The sequence below is a fragment of the Rhamphochromis longiceps genome, linkage group LG14, assembly GCF_057381845.1.
Source record: "Rhamphochromis longiceps isolate RC_006_pf linkage group LG14, R_longiceps_female_GT1.1, whole genome shotgun sequence".
NCBI lineage: Eukaryota > Metazoa > Chordata > Actinopteri > Cichliformes > Cichlidae > Rhamphochromis > Rhamphochromis longiceps.
In genome coordinates this window covers 33,536,382-33,561,324 of record NC_140570.1, presented here as the reverse complement: position 1 = coordinate 33,561,324, position 24,943 = coordinate 33,536,382, and the positions used below count along the sequence as shown (strand labels likewise).

The following is a 24,943-nucleotide window of genomic DNA, read 5'->3' as shown; positions in this document are numbered from 1 at the left end:
ACCTTTGAAGGAAGAGGGATGTCCGGGTGCCCATTAACCTCCCTCGTGCCTGCGCCCTGACTCCCGACATGCACCCAGACACCAGGTCACAACCTCTGCGAAAGCAAATGCATCTTCACACAACATGGGCACGTGTTTCTGTTGTTACCACACGGTGCTCTTTAAGCTGTAAAACTTTTTTCAAGTGATAATATGTGTCGCAGTGGCAGTTATTTCGAGTCCTCTGGTATTGACAACAGAGCTTGTTTGGCTGCTCATAAAGCTTTTATGGCTCTAGGGTAGCTGTTTAGAACTGTAAAATTGTTAAATTAGCTCTGCTAGCTGTGGGCATATTTTCATGCATTAAATCTCTGGCGTGGTCGTTTTTGCACTTTTTTAGTTCAGTCTACTGACACTAAACAGAGAGCAAGGATCCTCCACTTTAGAGCATTGGAGGCTCGGTGATGTGATGGCCAGGACTGGATCCTTATATTTTTCCCCATATGCATAAACTATAATCATATTCCTGCAGAGGCCTATTGTTCTGCTTTGGTGTTTAGAAAATGATGAGATTAACAAAAAAAAAAAAAAAAAACTTGTCACATGACTACCGATGTCCCTTCTAGAAACTGATGTATCAAAGTAACTGCGCTCTACGGCGTAATTGTTTCGACAGTGTACCGGAGATCAGAACTATTTCTAGGTGTTCTCCATTGGTGAAGCGTCTTCATTAGTCAAAAAGCGTGGGCGGGACTCTTGCTCTCTGCAGCGAGTCAAAGAGAAAGGCAATAAAGGGAGGCAGGATCTGCACTTTGCCGACGAGCATCTCTGCCGTCCTGCTTCACTACAGTGATCACTGCCCCCTGATCTGCGAAAAATACACAGGGACTCCTCAGAAAAAGGCAAGAGTTCATCAATGTAACTCCGGTCAGTCAGAAACTGCGCCGTTCACCTGGATAAGTCCACCTTGACGAGAGAAGAGATAAAGACAGAATAAAAAGAGTCAAACGCGAGTGGAGTGTTGACGTAGAATTGCGAAGGAAAAGAGAAGAATATGATTGTCAAGCAGTACTTGATGTTCATCCTTTACAGCCTCTGTGCAAGCGTCTTTAAAGGTGAGCACTGGATGTTGCTGTGTAGACGGGCGTGGTGTGCGGGGAGGTGGTGGGTGCGTGAAGTGTAAAGATCATATGTGATCATGTCACACGTGAGTGCAAGTATTCGGTGAGGGGAGAGTTGATTTTCCCATAAAACGATGTGTTTGCGCAGCAGTTTTAGGCGCAGGACGAGCTGTCGTTGTTCACTGTCAGAGCCGAGTGTGCTGGAATGCCTGGAAGTTGAATTGTGCGGCGCAATGAGAAGCAGAATGCGGCTGCACAAGTTTTTGCATCGGCGACAACTTATATATTGCACTCCCTCCGGGATTAAGTGACAGATAAAACACCGTGCTGCGGATGAGTCGATTATTGTCGCGCATGGTTGCTTGGTTCATCCGTTTAGGCTATGCCCGCTGAAACTGACAGAGCAAGCCCAAAAAAGAGAAAAAAGAAAGAAGAATGTTACAGTAACCGGTGGCGTGTGTCTTTTTCCCTGTGAGTCCGGTGTCATTGAGCGGATCACGATGAAGTCACGCCATCGCGTTTGTTTGGGCATTTTGAATCATTCCACACATGACTTTAAATGACTGAATTTACAAAGGTGATAACAAGTCTTCGATGTGGCAAAGACTACATTTCCGTTAAGCGTTCGTTAAATGTAGCTCTGTTAAATGTAGCGAGAACTGTGCCTTGCGTGTGTGCTTGTGTGTGTGTGTTTTAGGAGGGATTCTTTAGGAGGCACAAGCCATGTAGTTACTCATTTAGAGTTGGGCGGCTGGGGACGCAGGTAAGGTTGCATGCATGACGCTTCTCTGCAGCCAGGGATCGTCGTCGCCTCATGACGAGTCCCCAACTCCCCACAGACTGTCCCGCTCTTGGACATGCTTGCGCAGCCACCGCCCTATAGGCGACCAGTGCGCATAACGCCTACCGGAAGGGGTGGCGGTGGTGGGGGGGTGCTGTCAAGGGGCTTCATATGAGAAACTACCATATCTAAGCAGTTATATCCCCGTCTTCCCCAGTTTAATAACGTGTTGTCCCACATGACATTGATGACATTGTCAGTGCTGATTCAGTACACTGTGCTGATAATAACAACGAGAATGACCTATGATCATCCTCATCACATTAACTCGGCCTGTGGTTTAATTTCCATAAGTCTGAGGCTGACTTCCTTTATTGAGCAACTCCATGAATGATGCCACTACCACCACAGACCATCAGATCATTAGAGCACCTTTAAACAATAATATATGTGTCAGGCTTACTTGCACATCACATCATTGAATTAAAAATCAGTTCTCAAATGAATCAGTTTTTCCAGTATCAGATCACGTTACTGTTAAATAGCCTTTTTCTCTCATGACTGTTATGTGTTCAATAAACTACGTAGTTGGATCGCTTTACTGGACAGCCTAATGGTGAAAAATCGTGTAAGTTTGACTTGAAATGTATCTTTAAATTGCAAAAATACTTATTTACTTTGCCCCGATGCACGTTGCCTTGTGCTATTCTTGCTGTCCTTTCCTTCAGCAGGATTTTGTCCAACACTTTTACCTGATCTCACTGAGCTGTGGAAATTGAAATTCCATTATGAGGTGTGTACAGCTGTGATCTAATCATACAGACAGCCACTTCCACTTCCCGCCATGTTGCCTTAAATGTGACCCCACTGAAGAGGAATATGAATTCGAGTTAAATGACCATGCGTGATTTAGCATGCTTTGGAGTCCATTAACTATAAACTGTATAATGTTACATAACTGCTTATTTAAAGTGTTCTTTTTAAAAAAGCATGCCTTTTTAGCTGACTTTCCATTGTCTCTGCAACCCTTTTCATCAGTTCAAGTCAGTGTAGTTTGAAAATTAATTTGCTGACACACAAAACTTGATTTTTGTTTTAAATGCTGCCTGGTATTGCAACACCAACCACTGGGAAAACGTAGCTTTAATAGTGCATTCAGTCTGAGCATTGACATTGAAAGCATTGCTTTTATAAGCTGTGTTGTAGGAAATGTATTTACCTGTAAATATAACTATCAGTCATGTTTTTAAAGGAGGTGAAAAAGACTCGGCAAACATCCAAATGGAAGAGTTTATCAAATAGTCCTTGCTTACAGAGCCTTACAAGAACACATAAGTGGACTTAAAACTCTGTGTCCCAGATTTACTTTCTGAAGCATATTAAATATTTTTGAAGAAGATTTTCAAAGCTATATTGAAATAAATAAAAAAGGGTTCATTGGTAGAAAAAAGTACTTGGTCTAAAAACCTATGGTATGCTTTGGAAAAGAACGATGTGAATTGTAATTATTGGGATACATGGAAAACTCCTTGTAGTTAGTGTAAGCCTGTGCTGATGCTCAATTTATGAGTATTAAAAAATGTTTGTGTTGCAGGTTAATGGTGGTTTGTTTACACAGTGGACACCAATTGACTAATCATTGAACTCTCTCTTTCCTCCAAAATACATTTGCAGTTTAAGGGTTAGATGCAATTTCACAGATTATTTTTTTCTGAAATGGCACATATATCCCTTTGAAATTTTCCAGCAATTAATCAGGTACACTTCTGTCATAAACAAAGGTATCCACCTTCTACTCTCAGTCTGGATTTTGTAGATTTTTTTTAAACCATGCAGTACTGACAAACACTCTAAAATGTTGTAGTTAGCACATTCATCCAACGTGAAAATTCCTTGGTTTGAGACCAGGCGTATACACAAATCCCTGGATGCCCTTACGTCAGGAAAGGCATCTGGTGTAAAAATCTGCCAAATCAAATGTGCATCCATCTGCTGTGGCGACCCCTTGTGAATAAGAAAGCAGCTTCTTAATATTGAAAACCACTCCCACAGAAAACAATTACATAGATATGGAATCCATTTTTACAACCTATAGTAAGTTTTTAAAGTTGCCTAGCCTCTAGTGGCGATGTGAACAAGTGCATGTAAAATGCGCCGGTGTCTCACCTTTAAAAATGATAGCATGGCTACCTGTTCCAAAAATGGAGCTTTTCTCATGTGGTGAAAGTTATAAAAGGGTTTGTTTTTACCCAAACCAAAATGTTATGTGGCTAACTCTGACCAAAATGTTTCTTTGTGTATACTTAACTTCACAGCAAGAAAGTGAAACTTTGAAAAATGGTCCAAGATTCAAGTCTCATTTTTCAGTCTCCTTGTCAAAAACTTGGCTGTATTTGTATCCCCTGCTGACCAATCTCCCAAATGCTGACTTTTCCCTCTCTTTTAAAGTTTACATTCCTCTATTGTGGAAGCGCTTACTTTTAGATAGTAGAAACAATTTGATTGAATACTTAGTTTGTAGACTCAGTGTACTCTTACCTTTTCAGGAGACAGACATACTTTCGGTGGCTTTCTGGGAAAATATATCTCCCCAAAATGAAATTAAGAATTTTGTTTTCATGAATGAGAACCTGACTTTTAGGAGACAGGACTGAATTAATGGACTCGTTTTTTTTTAGAGGACAGAGGAGACAAAGTAGTTTTGTTATATTCTAATTTCACTACTTGGTAATTTCAGAGAGCCGCAAAAAAAGTATGCTTTTCACAGCCCACTTTGCATCAGATTTGGGGTAATGAATAGGCAGAGAACAGGGCACAGAGAGTTTTCTCATCTTGCCCAAGAGCTCTGACAGTGCCCACTTCAAGGGCTTCTTAAATATTGATGTTATGAGACTTAGGTTAGACTTAGATGCATCCAATGCCCAGGCCTGTGCCCCAGGACGCTAAAACCTAAAGTTCTGTCTTAGTGGAAATGTAAGAAGTCGAGAAACAAATGAAATCAACACAGCTAGAAAAGACAGGGTACATTCTGGGCTGCACAGTCACCCAAATTTGTTATTTAAATAGCCAGATTTTAAAAACCAAAATGCATTGAAAAATGATTTCATGCAAAATACACACAGGTGGACAATTACAAGATACATGTGCCAGGATTTTTTAAAATTGGTTTGTAGCAGTAGTTTGTGGCAGATATTTACAGAATTTCCTATCTGGTTTTGCTAATTCTTAAATGAAATCCTGATATACTTGTACACAGAAATCTGGCGTGCATAGAAAACTGATGCTACACTCATTCATTGCTTACCCATTTAACAAATTTCACTGAACAGTTTTTGCGATATCATAGCCTGTAACAGACAAATAAACAAATGGGACTGAAAACATAACCTCCTCAGTGTAAGCAATAAGGTGCAGCATTTTCTGTGTGATCACAGCCTAATCGACAGTTAAATTGCAGTGCTCCGCATCACACACTGCAGTGATTCTGTAGACGACTTCAGCCTCAGCAGCTCTGTTCATGCTCTGTAATGCTGAGAGTTATTTCATGCAGACTCATCCTTCTAGGAACAACTACACTATTAGAATTTGCCTAAATTCATTGCTGGGCTTATTTATGGCTGCAGCCCATAAACTGCTGTACTGCCCAAATGTTTCAAATGCTTCTATGGCAGATAGATATAAAGAGTGTATGGCGCACCCTTTATTAGAGGGCCTGCCTTGTTCTCCTGCTTTGGGTGTGACAATGATGATGTTGTTCCCATACTGTATCTGCACTGGTGTTAACCTACGTAGCGATAATGGTGTATCACTGTATATTTCCCAAAGCCAGCAAATAAAGACAGACTCGTCAGAGGCAGGTAAGACGGCAGGCTAATGCTAATTAGCCATGTGGCGTCGCCATGCTTAGCCACTTTGCAGACCTTGGGCTGATTGTGTCATAGATGTACTGTAGGTCTTATGATCTTCACATTTCCTTGTTGGCCACAGCTTCTCTGGTTCGGTCTGACATTCCCTCTTCTCAAGTGTTTCATCACTTTCTTTCATACAGAGCCCAAAAAGCTCCCATACCACCAAGGGAACTTTTCTTTTGTTTGAGCACCGAGTCTTTCATCATTTCTTATCTTGTAAGACATTTGGGCAAGTACACCCCTCCAGGTGACGTTGGTATGTGTTTGACCATTGTGTGTGTGTGTGTCTGTGTGATGGGAGATGAAAATTGGGTTGGGGGCTTAATGAGGGCAAAGCAGAAAATAAATGAAATTTATGCATTTTATCCGCTATCTAGTATTTATTTAGTATTTATTTATTTATTGTCATTGTCAAGAACAATGAAATTGCGTTTGGGGCTTCCATACAACCCCCAAAAAAAGAAGAAAATAATAAATACCCCTTAAAACCCAAGTGTACATATTTAACCCAGTGTGACTCCAATGCAATAAGACAATCCTTAGCAATAATGTTCGTAGAAATTCAGACAAAGACCTGAGAAACATGACAAAATACAACAATGCAACCCATTCAATATTATTGTACTGTGAGATATGATATCAGATATGATAGTTATCTATTTAAGAAAGAGGGGGGGGGGCAGGAGGGGGAAGAGAATAAAGATATGATGCACCAATGCAGACCAGTTCATTGCTATTAAGAAGTTGGATATGGTTATTGTCCGTGAGAGGGGGGCAGAGAGTTCAGGAGCCTCACAGCCTGTGGATACAGGCTGTTGGCCAGTCTGGATGTTCTGGCCTGTATAGACCTGTACCTTCTCCCTGAGGGCAGCAGATGGAAAAGGTGGCGCGCAGGGTGATGTTGGTCCCGCAGGATACTGTGCACCCTCCTCAGACAGCGAGTGGGGAAGATATTACTGATCTCTGGCAGACTTGTTCCAATAATTCTGCCAGCTTCTTTCACCCCCCGCTGGAGTGCTTGCTGATCGGCCTTGGTGCAGCTGGGGAACCACACTAGAAATCCATACGTCAGAACGCTGCTGATGGCACAGTTGTAGAAGTTCAACATCAGAGATCTGGGAATGTGTGCGCTCCGCAGTCTCCTCAGGTAGTAGAGGCGCTGTTGGGCCTTCCGTACAACTGAGGTGATATGGTTGCCCCAGGACAGGTCCTCGGTCACAGTTACCCCCAAGAATTTAAAACTGCTCACCCTCTCCACCGCCTCACTGCCAATGAAGAGAGGCAGATGGTTGTTATGACCCCTCTTCCAGAAATCTACAATGATCTCCTTGGTCTTTTTGGTGTTTAAGACCAAGTTATTGTCGTGGCACCATGACTCTAGTTGTTGCACCTCTGTCCTGTAGTTTGTCTCATCATTGTTGGATATAAGTCCGAGCACTGTAGTGTCATCTGCAAACTTAACAATGAGATTGGACGCGCAGGAGGAAATACAGTCATGGGTGAAGAGAGTGTATAGCAGAGGGCTCAGAACACACCCCTGAGGGGCACCGGTGTTGACCACAAGGGTGGAAGAGGTGTTCTTACCCACTCTGACACTCTGTCTACGGTTAGTGAGGAAGTCCACAATCCAGTTGCACAGAGAGGAGTTAAGTCCCAGTTGGTGGAGTTTGGGACGGAGTTTGTATGGCCGGATGGTATTAAAAGCCGAGCTGTAGTCTACAAAGAGGAGCCGTGCATAGGTGTTCCTGTGTTCCAAGTGCTTCAGTAATGTGTGCAGCACTGTGGCGATCGCATCCTCGGTTGACCGGTTCTCCCTGTATGCAAACTGGTGCGAGTCCAGGGATGGTGGAAAAGCAGCTCTGATATCAAAATGACAGTTATCAAAACTACAGATAAAAAGAGACAAGGTGATTGAGGATGAATAATTCCTTCATAATGCACAGGAAAAATCTTTTCCCTGATTAGTGAGGGAATTGAGGCTAGTCATTAAAAATGCAAAAGTGCCTTGTAAAGTCTTTGATAGCTTCTTTACCCATTGGTGAAGAGAAAGTGGAGAGTTAAGAGCTGTGTTAAAGGTTTCTTATTTGTGAGCAATATAGTGAGCTTCTGGAGGTAAAAATCCAATTCACATTCTCCATATGGATTTCCATTATGAGCCATAGCCATGTAACCATCCAAAGTAGACTTACTATGAGCTTTGACGCTGATGGTATGTGCTCCTATAGAAACCACAAGTCTGTATGAAAATACTGTTTTATTCACAACTTTGTGGAATATAAGTACTCTATCCACAGTTCTAAACTGAAACATTGACACTGACATTGTTGGAGGTCGTTGTTACTATAGAAATTTTTAAACCTGCAAATGTCAGCTTGCTTAGTGAGCGCAAAACTGCAGAAACCATACAACACACAACACAACCCCCCCTCCTTCAAAATGATTACAACATTGAAATTATGCAAAGGATTGAATTTGAAAAGGTTATAGGTCACTTGGTTGGGATTTGTAATTCTTTATGGGATGAGGGTTTAATTCTTTACCCCTCGGCCGTAAAAAGGCTGATCGGGCGGGCGACATGGACATCCAAGCATGAACGAAGCAATGTAGGAGTTTTAATTTGATACCATAGGTGTATCTACTAAAAATCTCAGTGACCTTAACCTCAAGGTTAAGGGTCAGAGGTCAATATTTCTGAAAATCTTGTGACAGGTTGCCACCCTGATGCAGGAGGTGACTCCTCTGGTTGCTAAAAGAAGGAAAATACTCTTATGGTTTCATCTGTTATTGCAAGCCTTATTTACTAAAGCATGCCAGTCATTTTGTAAATTATGATATGACCAATTTGAGTAAATAGAAGATAAATTAGGGTATGCTTTAGGCTGTGCCTACAGTTGGATTGAAAGTGCACTGGAATACTGAAGGCTCATGATAATGCTGATGACTAAAATGTTTGGTTTGAGGCTTAGAGGACAGGCTTCACTGGCCACTGGCTGTTATATGTATCATGGTGGTTCTGTTGATTGTTTATATACATACAGTCTTATTGTTTCATCTGTACAACACTAGACTTGATCACAAAGACTGCCCATTACCTATAGTACCCCCACTCCCACCCCCATAAACATGCCTGAAACAACATTTATTAATTTAGTTTCTCAACTTTAGTAATTTTTTTTTTCCAATTTTGTTTCACTAGATTTTATGAAAATATAATTTATTTGTCTTAATAATTATGCAAAAATTATATAACATTAATCATTTGACAGGCTTCATATGTTTTCATTTGCACCCACCAATATGAAAAATTTCAAACACAAGCAAAATAACAAAAATTCAGTTCATTTACTATTGTTGGTCAGTGCGCAAGACTCCCACCTCTAACAATTTTGCTTGCACTAAGATAAAAATAATGCAAACAGTTCCCAAAGTATAAAGCAAAATTCTAAGCAAATGAATTTCGGAGGATATGATTCAATCAAGCGTCAAAGGCTCTGCTTTTTGCTTTCGTGTATAGCCCTGCAGTTGTCTGGGGAAACGATATTGTGTCCTATTATAGGATGCTGTGAGGAGTGTGGTTATTTCTTCCGTTAGAATGTTTGATTCCAACAGCAGCTTTCACTGCTACAACATAGATATCAATAACTCTCCTGCCTGCTGATTTATCATTTTGAGTGTAATATAGGATGGCAGTCGGTGCACCACTTCTCATTTCTTTTTTTCCCCTTTTTTCTTTTTCTGAGCATGGAGTTTTGTTCCAGCATGCACTGAAGTGTATTTAAAATCTCTTTAAAAAATACATATTCGACCCAGTCAAAAGTAAAGCCCTAAATGTCACACACAGGGAACCTGTGAGCGTATGCATGGGAGCATCTCCTGTGGGTTGGAATAATCAGTCAGCAGGAATAAGCTGGCTGAGCTGAAGGCGAGGTATGGCAGAGGAAGGTGGTTTACATTCACGGATACCCGTTCACCACTACTGAGGGTTAGCTTATCCCTGCAGATTGTCTCCCAGCTGCCAAGTGCTGGCTCTGATGCTGTGCTTTATGCCACTGCAAATGGTAATCCAGTAAAGGGGACAAATGTGCTCCAAAAGAGCCACTGCTGCCCTGCTTGCTTTCTGTTGACAGATATACATCTGTAGGGATAAGCCTCAAACCAGAGGCAAATGTGCTCAGACAAGTGGGGAAGGGGCTTTAAGATTAGCAGCTCACTGCCTCAACTATATTCTGCGTGCTGTCAGTCTCTCTTTGCCAAGCTCTTTGTCATAGCACTTTTACACACCATGCCCCCTCTGAGTGGGTATAAGCTCAGCAATGAAGCTGATAGACTGAAAGGGCAATTACACTATTAAAGATTATTTTGACCTGTATTTAAACGAAAAAGGTTAAGAGATTTTTCTACTTCCCAAGGAGCCCGTTCCAAGATACTCATGATAAGTCTAATGCCACAGTTGGTCACACTGAAAATAGGTAAAAGCAGTGCTTACATCAGTCGCTGCCTTCCTGAAGAGGTGCCCGTGTTCACACATCTTAAAGGGGTATCCGATATAAAACAGAATTTACATATATTCCTATGATTTCAGACAGATGAGTCAAAACATTTCCCACTTCCCGCTAAAGCTGGGACCTATGGAGCATTTGAAGTGTTATGTCACAAATCTCAGGTTTTATACTGTGAGACTTCACAGTCGGGAGAGGATATTATATCATCATTTGCAGCCACATTGAGTATTGTATATAAAATAACTAGACGTTTACTGTGCAGGTGATGATGCTGACCCTGCAATTCACTGTAGCTATCAAGCACATAATAGAAAAAATGAGATTGTGGTGTAAACAGAACTGAATAAACACTCAAAACAAAAATCAAATGTCTTAATGTTGCAGTGTTTTCACTGTTTCTGGGATTCAGTTGTAATGCATTTACCTTTAAAGGTTTAAACATCCTTAACAAACAGCAGAATTGAGCCTAGTGGACATTTATTTAATATTGTTCTAAGTAGTTCAAGGCTCTCTAACTATTTAATGGTGAGCTACACATTCAATTTTCAGAGAAAAGGGAATGGTCGAAAAATATTCTAAAAAAATAATTCACAGACTTGAATAAAATCTTTGGAAAATATAATAAAATAGTGTTGATTTCTTTGATGAATGAGTTTCTGCTGTGCTGCTGAGAAGGTGGTAGACGTGTGTTCTGCAAGAGGTTTACAGTCCCTACATTTTAGTATTGTGCCTGAAATGAAGCCTATACTTCATTTTATGCCAGTTTGCGGTGTTGACCTTTATCAATCTCTCTTGGCCCTCATCTCTGTTGAAGTGGGCTTTGTGCCCGACTATGGATGAGCCTGTGAATCTCATTTACCCTGTGTGATGATCTCCCCTTTCTCCTTTTGCTGCAGTCTCTATGAACAAAGTTAATATTTTTTTTGTTCATAGATGACCGCCATATGACCAACCAGCTATATAATCCGTTTTTCCTACCTAGAAGCTATGTCAACTTTCATTCTGTTGTCCTTTGACAACATAGTAGACATCCTTTCAAAAGAAGTTGTGGTTCTGATAGTGTTTAACACTGCATTTTATGCAGCTATGACTATTGATATGCAAGTTTAGTGCACACGAGCTTTTCTTTCCAAGTACAAAGTTTTGATCTGAATTAAGTAAGATGAGTTCTCGGTGCGTAGGCAGCTGTTGACAAGCTTTAGAGAATGCACAATGAAGTGGCAAATGTTGGCGTTCATGAAAATATTAGGTCTTTTGTTGTAATGAGTTTAGATATCACTTCATTCATCATCAAAACTGATGATGTTGTGTGGAAAATGTACATCTGTTTTAATAGGTTTTGATACAAATTGTTTTCTACTTGTGTTAATTATTTTTTGATTAACTAAGTAATTGTCTATAGGTAAAAAACATGTATGATTGCTTGATATGCCTAATCAGCACCATATAGAAGGATATTGGTTTACAGTGGTGCATACCTCCTGCATGTTTTTCTTTTTTCCTTTAAAATTGCTGAAACTATTAATTATTAAGTAGCAGCTTTAATTTATTTTGGTTGACAAGGCAGTTAATCTTCTGATCATTTCATCTTGCACCAAGCACCTTGTTTTCAAATAGTGCTTGAAAAATATGTCTTTTCTGGACAAAGTAAAGTTGAGACCGCCCCAAACATATTTGCAGAGAAAAGAATACAGCGAGTTTAAGTGCATTTGGAATAAGTGTGCTCACTTTACCATGAGGATTTAATGCTACTATTTTAATGTATTAACTCAGAAAGCCCATCACCTGCACACCGCCAGTAGAATTTTGCATCGCTGGGTTGCTGAGCTCATAAAGGCCCCTCAGTCGACTGCCCCAGCAGTCAGACTGGACGTCTGAGCTCCAGATAAAGGAGGCTCTGTTGTGCTATCTTTGGAAATTTGATAGGTTGCTGGAATACAACTCGCAAGTAATATACTTTTAAGAAGCAAATCATGGCAAATGCAGTTATTCATTCCAGGGTAGTGTTTTGCATTTTATGGCTTCATGATTTGATATGCTTTGTTCACAGTACAAAATTAAAGACAGTGGAAAAAATAAATAAAGATGAAACGGCAAACGTGCTAAGAACAGACTGTTGACTTGTGAGACAGGCTCGTAATAATTTGTCAGGACAAAAATGAAAACCATTTATATTCTCAGCTTGCTGAATCCCTCTCAGGGTTTCAGGAGCTGTAGACTATCTGAGTTTTTTTCTGAACGTTTTGCTGAATACAGACGGGTGTGGATGGCAGGTCACCTGTCCATCAAAGAGGCTATCATACGGTGCCTGGAAAGATTCATGTCATAAGGAAATTTGGTGTCTTCACTCCTCTTTAGATTTCTACATCTCCGTATTTATGAGAAAACTTGGAGGAAGTTGAAAAGGTGAAAAAGATGCCAATGTAAAGAGTACACAAAGAGGACTTTAATTAGAAACGTCTTCATGTCAGGAAATATTTTATGCCATTTTCCCATGTGTTTTGGATTTTATTCTTTGTCCCCAGTGTGTTTATTAATGCAAAATAAGCAAAGAGCCTGCTTTTGTGCCCGAGAGCATCCGGAAAACAGCACCAATCTAACCTGTTTATTTTCTTATTTTATTAAGCAAACTTGCAAGTACTTATGTGTAGACTAATCCCTGCCGTATACACCGCCTGAAGACAGTTTAACATGCAACATACATTTGCAGTTTTCAAGCTCTGCATGCGTTGGTTACATCGCATTTTCTGTTTGTATTAGGAGAGAACAAACAAAGTTAGCACATTAAAAGGTATAGCATCAAACAATTGATCTAATAAATAAGTATTTTCAGGTCTTGGTACTTAATTAATAAGTATATGATTGTTCTAAATCTGGCTTTTATAAGCCCACTATATATATCTGTTGGTATAGATGATGTCCAGTAATGTTCGCACAAACAATAAATCATATCTTAACATTGATGGTAAACATATCCAATTGATTTAAAAAATAAAACGCATAATTATCATAATTCTCTTAATTCTTTTAAAGCTAAACAACACTTTTCTTTTTTCTTTCTTTTTTGCTTACAAAAACAGTAATGCTAAAAATTCTAGCTGTGCTTCAGTGCAAGAACTGGGAAATTATTTTGTTTTATAAATCTGCATGAGTGAGATGCTATCCAGAAAATCTAACTTTAGAATAAAGACACCAAAAGCACAAAGTTAAGCTCATGCATGTTTATACCCTTTTATTGACTTCCTCTTTAAAAGCTTCCCACAGGTCTCTAAAGCTGAAGTGTAGATACTGAATGCAGGCATATTTGCAAGGGAAGGTGGGGGATAAAAGCACTGAAACTCATGTCCTCATAAAGAGGGATCAGCAGTGTGTACGGGAGCTGCATACCGATGCAAGAGATGCCAGTGCTCAGAGCCAGAGAGCATGCTTTGCTTGGGGGGGGGGGGGGGCCTTAAAGCTGCTAAGCTTAGAGCAAGAAGGGGAAAGTAAGAGAAGGTGTGGAGCAGGAAGGCACACTGTAAAAGGCTGAGAGAAGTGTCATTGTATATGTCTGCTATTTCCTTCACCTCCTGTGACTGCCATTATAAAATGCAGGTTAAGCCATTACATAGAGTAGTAGTACAGCATACTGGTGTGTCAAAGATTTACTCTGGTTTTTGGTAGTTTTGTGTGGAAAAGGAAGAAAAAGGAAATCTGTTTCCAAATTTGAGGATCTTAACATTTGAAAGGACACAGATGAATATATTAGAGCCTTCACACCATTGAGAAGAGCAGTTCAAAAATTAACTTAAGAATCAGAAACAGTGTCACCACCTTGTGCCGCCACCACCACGGCGTGAGGGTGACATTCAGAAGGTGTGTTCACACCAAGGAGTTCACTCTGACACGGAAGAATAATCATTCCTTCACCAAGGCAAGAGCTGAAGATGTAAAAGTGCTTTCTGCATTGTCTGTTTGTTGATTTGTTTGTGACAGACATTATGCAAAAACTGCACAGCCAAATTTCACAAAACTTGGTGGAGAGGTGAATCATGGATGGGCAAATGAAGCAGCCATTAACATCTGGTGCAGTCTGACATAAGAGTGTTGGTCTTGTTGGAAGATATGCGCTAGAGTTACCATTCTAGTTGTCTCTTTTTTACTTTAGGTATGTATCTATAAGATTTACACAGATGGCAAAGTGTTTTAACCAGTCACATTTTGTCAAGTATGAGTTTGACTGAAACTGAAAACTCAAGGTGCTAAACTCCTGAGTGTAAAAGCTCAGCAGAGCTGAAGGTAAGCATATCTGTTTGCATTCCATACCCATTTACAACAAAAGGGTCATTCCTTCTTTTTTACTGTAATTACCCAGCATTCACTGCAGCAGTGAATGGCATTTTTTGAATTACAACCACATATACATTTAAAATCATCACGTGGTACAACACATGGTTTCGCATGGGCCTAAACAAAATATAAAAAACATGGCACATATTGCATCTGGTAAGTCACTGAATGTCATGCTTTTCACTTGCAAACTTGCAAAACCATTTGGTTTAACAGAGATAATTCTCACTATATCTATGGGGCACAAACAGTAGCACGAGGGCTTGGCAAACACAGAGATTCAGCCAGTGTTCCACAAATTTATCTATCACTGATCTAGGCTTCTTAAAAAAGGGTGAACAGCCACATTTGTATGGGACCTGGAGTATTTTAGATTTAGTAATATTACACCAACTGAAATCATAAATTCTACTGTGTAACAGCCTATACATAACGCCACACTGATCTTACAATGTGCACTGAAATGAAGAATAAAGGGTGCAATTAGTTTAGTTTAATTAAATAATTTTGTGTGCTTTGCAGTTCATTCAATTCAAGTAATTACATGTTCTCTGTGAGAGCCTGGGTTTGTTAAATATACCTGCTGATATTTATACACAAGTGGGCTTTAAGGACATACGTTGATTCAGTTCTACATAATTTCTCATCAATTACTCATAAGACCTTTAATTTACAACAGCGTATTTGACCTTGTGGTGTGATATCTAAACTTTAACAACTCCCAGTGTGCATAGTTGTAGGGTCATTTTGAACCTCTTTGAACATTGCAAATTGCTTTTTCTCCCAATTACACCTTCAAAGTGATACTAGACTGTTGTCAGACTAGAAAATCTTACTTGTCACTAGAAATATTTTCCACATAATGCTGCAGTTAAAGAAATGCATAAAAATGTGTACCCAGACTTACTCTAATGGTGAGAATTTTAGAAATTTCTACAAAGGCAGCAGTGTGACATGTTAACTGAGGTCACAGCTCCCTCGTGGCTGTGGCTTCAAAAATATCATCCCTGAAGTTTTGGCATGTGTTATGCATGATTTTATTGGGCACATTTTTTTTCTCAATTTATAAATGGATTCCAAAGGTGTCAAAAATACAAGGTAACATCTTCCAGTGTTTGATACCCATCTGTCTACTATAGGCAGGTATGTCCAGGTATTAGAAAAAAATGATAGTGAAGATGTGCTATTTGGGATGGTGCTGAAATAGCAGGATATAAAGCCAGGATGGATCCTACAATAAGCTCATATAATGGTCAGTCTGGGTAGACCCTGCTTTTATGGAGTCAGAGATGATTATACATTTAGTATCCTCCAGTTCTGGTAGAGTGTGAGGATATCTGGTGTAGACCGGGTGACCTTAACTACTGGAGCTGTAGCATCTCCCAGATAATGACCACTCTGAACCCCAGGAGCAAGCCTCATCACCTCATAAATACAGAGACCATATGGACTCTCGGTGGAAAGCTGCCGACAGTCACTTTTCAAATCGGACGCATACTTGTAGGAGGCTTTTGTGCTGAAAAAAAAAAAGAGAGATCCAGTTAACATTCGCAGGTTCATGAAAACGGTGTTTTGTGTAGGCTGCAGTTCAGTTACACTGACCAAATGGCAGATGTCTTGAAAAATTGATTGCAATTTTTTTTGAACGGTGGTCTTGACTGGGAGAAAACTATATGGTCAGATATAGAAACTGAGCCAGTGGTTAAAAGAAATTGCTTGTCAGTGTTAAAGTGCCCTGTTTGCTGCGAATTCAGGGTCACTGTGTAAAAGATAGCATAGGATTTCTATTTTACAGCAAGGCAACCTTACCAAAACCATAACCAATCAGAAGTTTGACACGTTAATAAAAAAAAGGTTTTCTTTTAAATGTATGGTTGATTTGAAAAAACAAATTGATCTCTGTGAAACTGTTTAGGAGATGATGAAACATTTAAATCTTTACTTTTCTGGAAGGCGAAACAGTGTATGTTCCTTTTTCATAGTTCTAGCCCTGATTGAGCACTCACTTTGGGAGGTAACTGGATATAGAAGTAGTCCCTCTGGACACAATTGCTTTCTATGGTGATGGCATACCAACCAGTTCTGTGATGCTGAGCTCTAAGCATTTTATATAACTCAACGAGGAACTGCCAGACTACAATCTGAAGGTACCCTCCATAGCCATAGCTAAAGTGTGCTTGGAGGCACTGTATGAAGAGAATTTTAAGGCATACCTTGCTTTATTTACTTATTTATTACAGATTTTTTAAGCAAATGAATAATAAATAAAATAAAAAAAACAAGAATACAATAATATTTCAAATCATCTAGATTTTTGAGAATAGCTCTTGTACAATGCCTTTATGACATAAAAACTAAGGGCAATTTACAAATATTGTTGTATGGGTAATTTTATATGATTCATGACGGTAATTTAACTAGGCGAATAAATCGGAGACAGGGAAATGAGTGTCTTGAATGTGATCCGACTTGGCAAACGCCTGTGTTTATGTCTGTTTGTGTCTGTCGCGTGTGTACATGTGAGCGACCTAGATAACACCAAAACTGTAGGTAACCTTATATTGTTGCTCGTAACCTTGTGCTCAACCAAACATAATGAAAACTAGGTGCAACAGTGCCCCAACTAAACTCTGTCTGACATTCATGCCTGATGTCACCAGGCAGTCTGTATCTGGGTATGTTCTGTGGATAATAACATCTCTTCATGGTTTTTTGGCATTTGACTCCGCTTCTCTGGAGTCTGGAGCATGTGAACAAAATGACAAATAGTAAATGAACATGGTCCGCTTCAAAATGGGTTTTGATTGAGATATTCGAATGAGGTACAGCTATGTGTTCTCTGGCAAGGAGAATTCATTTTTTAAGAGTGTGCCCAGTCTGTTCTATGTGCTCTTCACCTTGCATTAACATACTTTTTTCCATAAAGATAAGCTATCTCAGCACAGATAAACTGGGTGCAAATTGGGTTTCTGTGCTCAGCTTACCTCCGTGACTCAGGATAGCTTATGTTGGTGTTTCTCCGTCATTGCCATCAGCATCCATCCATGTTCGCATTCAACAAAAAAAAAAGCACTTTTACAGAAACCTTTCCACAACACATTAAACCTTTTTTTGAGGTTGGGTGAAGTGGAGTCTTTTCTTGGAGTGACTACATTCTTCTCAGTCTGTTTGTGTCTGTTTGCTTGTGTAATATGAGAGATGGAGGAAAAAAAACACATAAAACCAAAATTGATATTAAGGATAAGCAGAGCAACTGACTATTTGCAAATGTTTTCAGGTATTTTAGCTTTGAAGAGATACAATGTTGCTTTTCCCTTTATTTGATAAATTAATAAAAATTAATATGCTGACAATTATCACACTGAAAGTCAATGTGATTATTGTGTCTCTATCTTTAATGTAACAAAATAAGAAAAAGAAAATGGAAGCCAAATCATTTTATCACAAGGCTGTTATAAAAAAAAAACTGTGTGCGCGGTGCAGATGTAACAGATGATTCTTGTAATTGTGTTTGACTTTAAACCATTCTCAGTGCTCAACTTTTCTGCTTTCTGTCAAAAAAAAGAACCAACAACAACAAGAAGATATTGTTCTCAAACACTGCACTCGGCTGATCCTGAATTACTTACATTTTTGCCAATGGCAGCAGAGAAGCAGCAATAGGAAATATTTCAAGATATTCTTAGCTCTACAAAGGCTTTGTCAAATTTATCCCAGATTGACAGGCTCCAGTGGGGATTTTCACATTCACAACACTGAAACTGTCACTTCTTCACTATAAGACCAGAGTTAACATGGTGTAAAGTTGATACATATTTGATCAGTTTCCTGTGCCTTGCTGAGGGGTCATGGAAATTTTACATCAAAATTTACTATATACACCAATAATGATCAAACTTTTCTTTCTTTTCTTTTCTTTTTAACAAGACCTGTCACTCATGTTAAGAATTTAATTTTGCATACTTTTTCTTGATGCTAGGTTGTTGTTATTGTTAAGACAGGTATTAATTGCTTGAGCTACACTCAAGCTAATAATAGCAACAATAATGAAATGAACACTAATAACTAAGTAAAGTAAATAAGAAATGAAAAATAAAAAGGGGATTATGATCAAGTAAATGACATGTTTTTTATACTTTGTGCATATTAGAACCATGATCGATAGATGCATATTATTCAAAAGTTAGTCATAATCATAATATATTCATGACATCATTATATTCGCTTTGCATATTTTTCTCTCTTCTGTTTATATCACTTAAGTCATTATAGGCACCTGCTAAATGACATGTTAGTAGGCAGTCTTAGGTGATGTAGTGCATAAATTCGAGCTGAGTGGTAGCCAAACATTTATTATTCCGCACTACAAATTACAAATAGAGTCCACCGGGTTTTCAGAGTATCTAAACTGCTTTTCTATATTTCAAGCTATTGCTTTCATCAATGCATTACAGTAAAGATGATAATGGGAAATATTTCCCAGAGCAGAGTGCCTACACACAACATCATGGTATTGACCTGATCCTCCTGCAAACAGACCAGTGTGAGCTTTGATTTCCCTGGCAATTACGTGACATTTAATGAGGGAACGTGTCCGTTTTTTTTTGTTCATGAAAAATAGCAAATTTTGACCTCTGGTGTCACGTAGCAGGAGGTACATTATGTAGCATCCATATTTTTTGGCCATTGAAATATATTAATAGCTCTCAAATTCTGTGCTTTAAGAGGAAAATAGGTTGATGCATTATTACTGTGAATTAACTGAAACCATGGAAACACCACTTGCAGTATACTGTCACCAAGTCAAAGAGCACAGCTCTTAGTCTTCTCCAATAATTGGTTTAATATTTCAGCATTACAACACATCTCTCCAAAGAACAGAGAACATTGTCAAGCTTGTTACTCCTCGAACCAACATATTCATACTTATTCAGTCTCTATTATTTCTAATTGAGACTTTTAGAATATTTAAATACTTAAATAGGTACTTTTCTTTACTCTATGATGTTTTTATTTTAAATTTGAGTAATAGTAAAATTTATTTGTAATATTCAGGTGCTAAATATATTAACCATGGATTTACTTCAAAAGAAAAACAGCATTTACATAAGCTCTAATGGGTGAAATGTATTTAGATAGATGATTATTCCAAAAGCACACAGACCTTCAGCAAATCCCTAGTTTATTCCCTTACACAGACGGACTCGCACACATGCACGATAGCATTAACATAAATGAAAGTCATGGTTTAGGACACTTTGATAGGTTGTTTAATCGTGGCATAAACCTTGAAAAACAGAAAACTATGGGTACCTGATGTTGCCATCAATGACACAATGCCATAAACAAGGCTTTTCCTAATATTACAATTTTTTTTCTGTTGTTGCTTATTTTCAAACTGACAAAAACTGTCTAAAGTAACTGTAATCCATCTAAATCAAGCATAAATTTATACACCGTTGAGTTAAGTGTAGCAGCAGTGGGTCTGTTAGGCACTGGCTTGTACATAGGGAGCCAGTCCCACATGGAATTAATATCACAGGTCTAGATGGGAGCAGTCAACCTTTTCATTATTATCCTAAGAATTCTTTTTATACCTAATACTCAGAACTTTAAGGTCCTGTCTGTGAAAAATGTAGTGGTCTTATGAGAACATTTGAAGAGGAAATGTAATGCATTTCATGCACAGAGAACAAATTATTCACAATTACCCATTGCTTTCAATTCTAACATTTTATATATTGTATATACTGACCACTATAATGTTATCAGACCATTCAGTGGTTTTTATTTTCAGTCCCATAGATAGGACTACTGGGATTCATCCCCTACTAGCAGGTTTGAAAGGCAGTTATTGATTGCAGGCAATGATAAAGGGAAACCACACAGACTATGTTTTTTCCAGACTAGTATTTTGGTGCCTCAGAGTGTAAATGTTTTAAGCTACCGTTCATTTCTTTATATTATGCTAGAAAAATTGGAATTAGGTATGACAATTTAAAGCATGCAAAACTGATAGAAATAATATATATATAAGTATAGCATATAAGGCAAAATCAGTTTTGTATAAGTCAGTAATCATGAAACTCAGTGACCATCTTTATTTTGCAACATAGTTTGAACTCTCTCTCCAAGCTTTCTTGTAATTTCTTTAGTGTTCAGAAAGAGTTCTATAATAATAATAATAATAATAATAATAATAATAATAATAATAATAATAATAATAATAATAATACATTTCATTTTTAGGCGCCTTTAAGACCCTCAAGGTCACCTTACAATAACACAAGAACAGTAGCAGCAATAAAATATAATAAACACGGCAAAATAAAATTTAGACATAGGGTAAAAAAACAAAACAAAACACAAGCATAAAAGTATAAAAGCTGAGCATGGTAAAAATGGACTAAGACAGTTCTCCAGGTTTCGTGAAGGACATTGCAAAGCTCTTCTTTGAATGTTGGCTGCCTTTAGCTCCACTCTCTGCCAAGATGTTTCCACAGTGCTTCAAGAATGCTGAGATACAGGCTGAAAAATGTTGAGGCCAGTCCATGTCTGATAGTGTTTTATTGCGTGTGATTTTTTCTATTCAGGCTTTTAATGTATTGGCGATGTGTATGTTCTCTGACTATGATTTAACCAAAAATAACAACATTTTCCTTGACAGCCACCCTTCAATTGAGAATGTTTTAATGAAGCTTGGGCAAACAGTAGATGGATCCAGTGAACAGTCAGGTGTATCTGTCAGATCTTGTTACAGAGATATTTTTCCTGTTTCTTAACGACATGACCTTCAGATACTGTTCAGTTATTATTATTGCTCAAACTCTTATAGCCTCTGGTTCTCCCACCTTATCATAAAAGCCTAAACATTCACATGCTTTTCTCTCACACGGCGCCTAAGCTACGACCTTGGCTCCCTGTTTATCTGCTCCTGCTGAGTTGGGGCAGAAAACTCCAGCATGTTCTGTTCTCTTCTAATCAGACAAATAAGGCGATGACTTTCTGCAAACAGTATTTCTTATAACATCATAAAACAATATCATTCATCCACAATAAATCAGCAGTCTAATGTAATGCAAATCAGTTTAACGAATGCAATAGTTATCAGCTTCTTCTAATTCAGGAGAATAATGCAAACTAAAACTACATAATAATTCACAATCTTTAGTTAGAGGTATAACGTGGCATAAAATAATATTATAATCTAACAGTAGACAGCCTTTTACAGCTGCCACCTTTTGTCTGCTACTTGTTCAGTTTCCTCAAATTTTGTTAAGTACAGGTGCATCACCATGCACCACCTACACCAACATTTTGGCAAATAGCTCTTTTAGAATAAAGATAGTATTTTTATGCCTGTCAAACTGTTACCTTTGGCATTTTTCATAGATTCAACTGAAGAGAAGGCAACGATTTATTTGTGTTTGTGATAGATTAACAGTAACACAATTTAAAATTGTTTAATTTTAGACACGGCATGGATTCATCCCTTGAGTTAGGTTTTTTATACTTAAATGATTCATAGGTTATCAAAAAGAAAAAGATAATTGTGTGAAAAGTCTGGACTGAAAATATGGGAGGGGGAAGCAGATGTCCAAAGAAAAAACTTTAAAGGACCTTCAGATAGCTCGGAGAACTATCATTTAAGACCACTTAGAAAATTACAAGAAAGTCTGGCTCCTTGGAAGTTGGGTACAAAGAAATGAAGGGTGGCTAACAGAACAAAGACGTGACGTTGAACGTAAACAAAGAGTAAAAGCAAAATTAAAGATTGAATCAAAATGAAAGCTAAATACAGCTGTAAGAACTTAAACTACAGTTATTGTATTAAACTGGAAACATACTCATCATTACTTTCATTCAAATGGCTAAATGTCATGAGAAGAGGAGGCCACTTCCTGGCAATATGCATTGGACTGATAACAAATGGCCATTTGATGAGGTTATAAGATTTAAAAAATGTTATAACTTTTTTTTTAATGTAACCAAAAACAATTCAGTCAGTTCACCTTGACGTGATAGCTGGGAACTAAACTGCCATATGTTTCTTAATATTTCTGCTTAATCACATTTAAAATGCCGCATTTTATTATAGTAACATAAAAAAAACCCTTCCCGACTGTTATTCTACATGACTGTTTGCGATGAGAGAAATGCACCACATTTGTTCAAGCAGTTTTTTTTTTATGTTAGGCTATTTATTCCCTAAACATTTTTTATCACTTCCTTTGTTATATTATTCTTTAATTTAAACTTATTTCCCCTGCCTGTACCAAATACCACCCCCGTCATAGCTGCAGAATATGCTGCTTTCATCTCTGATTATGTATACTGTTACACCCCGGCCTAGGCAACCGGGGTGCAACGTAGAAAAACAAAGATAAGGAAAATAAAACCACGAAGGCTCTCCACCAAAATCCCAAAACGAAAATATCCCATGACGAAAGTATTAACAAACCCATTCACAACTATTTACAACAGACTATTTACAACAAACCAACAGACTATTTACAACAAACCAACAGACTATTTACAACAAACCAACAGACTATTTACAACACGGGGGAGATCGCGACCATGACATACTGAAACACAAGGCTTAAATACATAGAAGGAGCAATCAGGGAATGGACCACAGGAGGGAAACACAGCTGGGGCAAATTAGACCTGACGAGACAAGGAAACGTAAACTGAACACACTAAGATAACACAGACTTTCAAAGTAAAGCAGGAAATACATGACAGTCACGCAAAAAAACAAAAAACTGACAACACCGAAACGTAACATTTCCCCCCCACCCAAAAATCAAACATGTAACCCCAAGTGAAAAGTTTGATCCAGACAGATGAAGCCGATGAAGGCTGGAGCGGTCCCACGGACCCTCCAGCAGACGATGAAGGCTGGAGCGGCCCCTCGGACCCTCCAGCGAAGGCGGATGAAGGCTGGAGCGGTCCCTCGGACCCTCCAGCGGAGACGGACGGCGGAAGCGAAGGCAGACGAAGCTGATGAAGGCTGGAGCGGTCCCACTGACCCTCCAGCAGACGACGAAGGCTGGAGCCGTCCCTCGGACCCTCCAGCGAAGGCGGATGAAGGCTGGAGCGGTCCCACGGACCCTCCAGCGACGACAAAGGCTGGGGCGGTCCCACGGACCCTCCCCCCAGCGAAGGCGGATGAAGGCAGACGAAGCTGATGGAGGCTGGAGCGGTCCCACGGACCCTCCAGCAGACGACGAAGGCTGGTGCGGTCCCCCGGACCCTCCAGCAGAGGCGGATGAAGGCTGGAGCGGTCCCTCGGACGCTCCAGCGAAGGCGGATGAGCAGCCCACCAGCTGCACACACGGACACGCAGCCCACCAGCTGCACACACGGACACGCAGCCCACCAGCTGCAGAAGGCTGGAGCGGTCCCTCGGATCCTCCAGCGAAGGCGGATGAAGGCTGGAGCGGTCCCACGGACCCTCAAGCAGACGACGAAGGCTGAGGCGGTCCCTCGGACCCCCCAGCGAAGGCAAATGAAGACTGAAGCGGTCCCACGGACCCTCCAGCGGAGGCAGATGAAACTGATGGAGGCTGGAGCGGTCCCCCTGACCCTCCAGCAGACGACGAAGGCTGGAGTGGTCCCACGGACCCTCCAACGAAGGCGGATGAAGGCTGGAGCGGTCCCCGGGCCCTCCAGCGAAGACAGAAGGCCGAAGCTGTCCCTCCTTCGGACCCTCCAGCAGACGACAAAGGCTGGGGCAGTCCCCGGACCCCCCAGCGAAGGCAATCCCGGACGAGCCCCCATATGTTACACCCCGGCCTAGGCAACCGGGGTGCAACGTAGAAAAACAAAGATAAGGAAAATAAAACCACGAAGGCTCTCCACCAAAATCCCAAAACGAAAATATCCCATGACGAAAGTATTAACAAACCCATTCACAACTATTTACAACAGACTATTTACAACAAACCAACAGACTATTTACAACAAACCAACAGACTATTTACAACAAACCAACAAACTATTTACAACGGGGGGGGGGGATCGCAACCATGACATACTGAAACACAAGGCTTAAATACATAGAAGGAGCAATCAGGGAATGGACCACAGGAGGGAAACACAGCTGGGGCAAATTAGACCTGACGAGACAAGGAAACGTAAACTGAACACACTAAGATAACACAGACTTTCAAAGTAAAGCAGGAAATACATGACAGTCACGCAAAAAAACAAAAAACTGACAACACCGAAACGTAACAATACATACTGAAGCGCCATATAAAGGTTTGCTGCAGTCTTTTGTTAAAGAAATTATTCTCCAATTTTATTTTTTATGTG

General features: G+C 39.6%; 1 protein-coding gene across 3 annotated transcripts in view; it reads left to right on the top strand.

Annotated features, from left to right (window-relative positions):
- Positions 1 to 807: 807 nt before the first annotated feature.
- The window catches only part of LOC146654485 (cell adhesion molecule 2-like), a 182,637-nt gene continuing 158,501 nt past the window's right edge, over positions 808 to 24,943 (top strand). For all 3 annotated transcript variants that reach the window (XM_085380980.1, XM_085380981.1, XM_085380979.1), the window contains exon 1: positions 808 to 1,094. In XM_085380980.1, the coding sequence (XP_085237106.1) occupies positions 1,034 to 1,094 (61 nt within the window). In that variant the 5' untranslated portion in view covers positions 808 to 1,033. The remainder of the gene's footprint in view (positions 1,095 to 24,943) is intronic.